The sequence below is a fragment of the Anomaloglossus baeobatrachus genome, chromosome 11, assembly GCF_048569485.1.
Source record: "Anomaloglossus baeobatrachus isolate aAnoBae1 chromosome 11, aAnoBae1.hap1, whole genome shotgun sequence".
Lineage (NCBI taxonomy): Eukaryota > Metazoa > Chordata > Amphibia > Anura > Aromobatidae > Anomaloglossus > Anomaloglossus baeobatrachus.
In genome coordinates, this window is record NC_134363.1 from 132,765,980 (window position 1) to 132,771,345 (window position 5,366).

The 5,366-nt window shown below is 46.2% G+C and overlaps 1 protein-coding gene across 1 annotated transcript; it reads left to right on the forward strand.

The window, feature by feature from the left end:
• Positions 1-95: 95 nt before the first annotated feature.
• Positions 96-2,207, forward strand: HES2 (hes family bHLH transcription factor 2). Its single transcript, XM_075327778.1, has 4 exons — positions 96-233; positions 340-435; positions 556-643; positions 1,378-2,207. Exons 1-4 carry the CDS (start codon positions 144-146, stop codon positions 1,683-1,685), a joined length of 582 nt encoding a protein of 193 aa, XP_075183893.1. The 5' UTR covers positions 96-143; the 3' UTR covers positions 1,686-2,207.
• The last annotated feature ends 3,159 nt before the right edge of the window (positions 2,208-5,366 follow it).

The following is a 5,366-nucleotide window of genomic DNA, read 5'->3' on the forward strand; positions in this document are numbered from 1 at the left end:
TGGGAGTGTTCCCCCGAAGGTCTTTGTCCATCCCCATGGGTGGAGTTTCACCCAGAAGCTCTCATAAATACCCGAGCAGCATCCCATGCCAGACACTACCTCTTCCAGCTGCACAGTCAGCCACCACTGCCTGTCCTTGAGCAATGGCACCGAGCATCATCATCTCAGAAACTGCTCCCAGCTATCAGCCTAAGCCTGGGAAAAAGAGCAAGGAAGCTAGTGAGCTGAGAAAGGTGAGACCTGGATCCTGCATGTATCTGTGCTGACTTGTTCTAATGATGAGTCTTCTTATGAGAAATGTAACCACATATTAACCAAATGCTGCACCTTAATTTGCAGACTCTCAAACCTCTGATGGAGAAAAGGAGGAGAGCAAGGATCAATGAGAGCCTCAACCAGCTAAAGACACTCATTCTGCCTCTGATAGGAAAAGATGTAAGTATGATATTATTACATAAACATCATGGATACATTTCTAAAGTCACATACTGAGCAATAATTAGCCTCATGTCAAAGTGTAAGTTTGTAACCTTCTCTTTTCTTATTTCCTCATAGAATTCCAGATATTCCAAACTCGAAAAAGCTGATATTCTGGAGATGACAGTTCGTTTCCTCAAGGATATCCCTCCAGTGCCGACACAAAGTAAGTATATGTTCTATTCTCACAAGTCTTGGTTTTGCATCTTGATACTATTTATCTTGGGGTCATGGGTATACACAGACAGAAGAACAAGTGAAGAAAACTCCAGCATCCAGTCCAGATAGTAAAAGTTAGTTCTTTTCTTTATTAAATTTTCATTAAAAAAAGCCATCAATATGGCGTGGTGCCAACCATACAGGAAAAGACGCATTTCAGACGTCGCAGCGTCCTTGATCATGTGATCAAAGACGCTGCGACGTCCGAAACGCGTCTTTCCTGTATGGTTGGCACCACGCCATATTGATGGCTTTTTTAATGAAAATTTAATAAAGAAAAGAACTAACTTTTACTATCTGGACTGGATGCTGGAGTTTTCTTCACTTGGATCTAGGATTAGCCTCCCTTCCATGCACCGTCTGAGATTATCTCCACTGGGTGAGCTGGTTTTCCTGTATACACGGACAGAAGAACAGTATATGGACTCTTTGCTGTCCGATAGCTCCTTATAATGCACCCTTTATGTGCTGCTTTGGTGGTGGTAGTGGTCCCCTTACCTCTTGGGTCCCTGTGCCATTGCAGAGTTTGCATGAATGGTATATGTCGGTCCCATAGAGAATAATAAAGAAACAATCACATGCTTATTCATGAGTCTTTATGGGATTATTGTCTGGTGCGATGTAGATTTATAGCTGCTAAATAATAGGGTTGAGTTGTAAACAATTTGTATTTTTTTTAAGATTCAACAGAAAAATACAGAGAAGGCTACAGAGCTTGTCTAGAACGTCTCAGTGGTCTCCTCAGTAAGAGTAACACCATAGCCGGAGATACCTGCAATCGCCTCCTGGATCATCTGCAGAGGAGCCCAGAACTTTGCTGTCAAGATTGTACCAAATCCCCAAGTGCTAAAGTCAGCAGTACCCCAAGAATTGTGCTTCACCTCAGCCCCAGGAGATCAGAGTTGTTCTGCTCTTCTAACCAGTCTGCACCAAGACCACAAGCTCCAAGCCCACCTCAACCCACCAGCTCCATCTGGAGACCTTGGTAAACCCTATGTGTGAACTTGTCCAACCACCTAAAAGCTAATCTGCTTCATCTGGATAATATGGTGCAGACCAAACATGGACTCTAATGCGATATTTCCAGTATAATTTATTGCACACCCATCATTTCCTTTGTAAAAATGTTAAAAAAAACCTACACAACCACTTGTTGCATGGAAAACTATTCTAAGCAATACACTGTGGGGTAATTTATTCCTTTTAGGGGATTGAATATATATATGTATATATATAGGGGTAAAAAAAGAACCCTGGTGAACCCAAAGGGTTTATAAAGAGTATGCAATTTGCATTATTTATTTTAACCATTTATTTGCAGGAGTACAAAGCTTTGGCTTGTCTCTCTAGTGGATAAAGGGTTAAAACATGGCAGGGCAACGTGCAACAAGACTTTGTAAATATGTATTATTTGCACTTTTTTGTTTACAGACTTTTTATGATAAATTTTTCTATATTTTCTATATTTTCATTTCAAAATAAAAAAAAATGAAAAAGAAAAATGAGTCAAATCATTGTTGATGTAGTGTTTGTTTATTTCATTGTTACCCAGCTTTTCTAGTTTGCTGATCGCTCGGTCTGGTTAGTTTTTATGGCTGTATAAAAGCAGGTGGTGAATAATCATAAGAATTATAGCTGTAAACAAAGACATATTGTCACCCAGCTTTCCCAGGAATATAACTGAAGAAATGGACAGGACAGCAAGAGGGGACAGAGACAGAAGAAGCCCCTGCGCAAGAATATTATATAGGATCTTTTCAGTCCAACAGCTCATCAAAATGCACAATTCCACTACTTAGGAGGGGGGGGGGGGGGGGAGGGGTTCCCACTCAGTCCCCATTTCTATGAGCCAGAGCAGAAAGTTGCCAACAAAGAAAACATGGGTGCAGGGGTGGACATATCATTGGTGCAGCCGCACAGGGACCCAAGAGGTGAGGGGGGCCCATTTCTGCCTCCAAAGCAGGGGGAGTCGTGCATTTTGATGAGTTATTGGACTGAGAAGGGCTCATATACAGTTCTTGCACATGGGTCCTCTTCTGTCTGTGTGAGAGATAGATATTAGATAAAGACAGATAGCTATTGTATAAAGATAGATAGATACAGTAGATAGATAGAAGTTAGACCGGGGCCACACGGGGGACTAATGCGATCCTCGCATGACACTCGGTTCACACTGGCAGCACAGCGGGAGCCGAGTGTCATGTGAGTGTCATGGCGACTGAGGTCTGATCGTGCGAGCGGACCACAGCTGTGGGGGCGGGCCGGCACTGAGGAGGGGAGGGAGGGATTTATCTCTAAGGGTACCAGGCTAAGGGTGCCAGGCTAAGGGTGCGAGGCTAAGGATGTTGGGCTAAGGGTGCCAAGCTAAAGATGCCAAGCTAAAGCTGCCAGGCTAAGGATATAAAGCTAAGGGTGCCGGGATAAGGGTACCAGGCTAAGGATGCCAGGCCAAGGGTGCCAGGCTAAGGGCTCATGCGCACGTTGCATAATTGCATGCATTTACACTGTGTATTGCACTGCAGCGTATATGCATGTGTGTCGCCCCCACGCATGTAGCAGCCGGGCTGCTCGGATCCGGACTCGCTGTTTGGCTCGAGGGATCCTCTGGACCCGGGGGTCACGCGGACACGCCAAATGAAAAGGGGGACGTAGTTGTACGGGCTTGGCCATATTCAGTTCGTGACACCACCCACGGTGTGTGGTGAAAGGTGGTACAACCGCTGCTGTTGTGGGACACCCCGGGGGAGATGTAATGGCAACTGGATGTTAACCCCTCCATGGGTAGGGATGGTTGCCCCGGGGCACAGTGGCTCTGTACAGGGGATGGTGATGGTAGGGGCCTGCGCACCCGGACATACCAGGGGATGTTTGGTTACTCACAGTTGAATAAATGACACGCGTCTTTTGGTAAAGGTAGGTGCTGGTGGCCGGCCGCTGCGGCCGGTTGTACTCTGGTCCCTCACCAGGGCTGGTGGTCGCAGTTTTTTCCCTCTGCACTGTTTTTGCTTGTGTTGGACTTCCTGGTATGGAACACGGGAGTCCGTTCCCGGCTTGTTGTGTACCTGAGGAGCCGTGTTCGCTGATGCTGACCTGTGGGATCTATCGGGCCCTAGCGGTTGCCCTATCCCTCTGTGGGTGGTTGTCTGCTTTTGGGACTTTGGTTGGGACAGGACCTAAAATCCTGCCCTCAATTGGTTAATTAGCTAGGCCGTTGGTTCCGGTCTTGGCTTCAGCGTCCAAGTACCCCCTCTGTGCACGGTTTTTGGGTCAGTTCTCCGGTGTCGGTACCGGTGGGCTCCAACCCTGTCCCGGTCCACCTCGGATCTCCAGCTGCCGTCTTCCCATCGCCTGCTGACGGAGACCACCGTCTGCCACCTAGCCAAGGCACCAGGGCTCCGACCCTGGCGCCAGTCCACTTGAGCTTCACCTCCGCTGGAGCTACACCTAGCCCCAGCCTCCACTCCTCTCAGCTTGAATTCTAGACTTCTACTGAACTGACTGTTTTCCCGCCCCGGGCTGTCTAGACCCCTAGGTGGGCGTTTCCTAACCGCCTGGTCTCACCCACAGGTGTGCCTGTCTTGCCCTGAGGGGGGTGGCTAGGGTTTCAGGTCGGCTGTATGTAACCCTGTGAGGGCTGGTGTTATGCAGGGGCCTCTTTTGTGACTACCTGGTTTTGCCAGGGCGTCACACATGCATCCTGCGTCCCCTGCACAATCTATGAAGATTGTACATGAGACGTGCGCACGATGCTTTTATGAACACAGTGATTTGGGTGCTAAAATTTTGACCCAAATCCATGCGTTCATAAAATGAACATGTCAATTAATTTGTGCGCTTTGGATGCAGCTCCCACTCTTTCTATGGTGGGGGCAGCAGCCATAGCGCATTAAATCGGCTTTTTTATACAAAAAAACTACATCCATTATGTAGTGTTTCTGCAGCGATTTGAAGCGCACATGTGCTGTCAAATCGCTGCAGAATATTCAGCAGTTATGTGCGCATAAGCCCTAAGGGTGCCAGGCTAAGGATGCCGGGCTAAGAGTGCAAGCCACAGAATTGAAGACAACTGCCACAGAGGATTGGACTGGGCATTAGACCAGGGCAATGCAAATTGAATTCAAGTATAGGGAAGACAAAAAAAAAAAGCCCCACCGCCTTCGCAATATTCGTGAATTTAGCGCAATACCAAAAGGTTAAAAAAAAAAAGAAAATAAATGACTTAAAAAAGCCACATTTTTAGTCCTTGTTTTTTTTCCCAGCAGTAGACATCAATGGACAGTCAAAAAATACTCTCACACCTGTCCACAGGTTGTGCCTAGTACTGGAGTTCAACTCCATTCACTTCAACAGAAACAACCTGCATAGGAGTTGTGCAAGCAACCATGTTTTTCTAACCTTGTGCAATCCCTGTAAGGTAGGCATGTATTATAAGACATTGGGGAGATCAATCTTATTAAACAGCTCATAAAAAAATCCCCAAACATAATCTCCAAACCAGTGTATAACTGTGAGGACACATGCATACATTGAGTTTTTTACCTCAGTATTTGTAGCCAAAACCAGGAGTGGGTGATAAATATAGAAGTGGTGCCCGTGTTTCTATTATACTTTTCCTCTTATTGTTCCACTTCTGGTTTTGGCTAAAAATACTGAGGTAAAAAACTCACCAA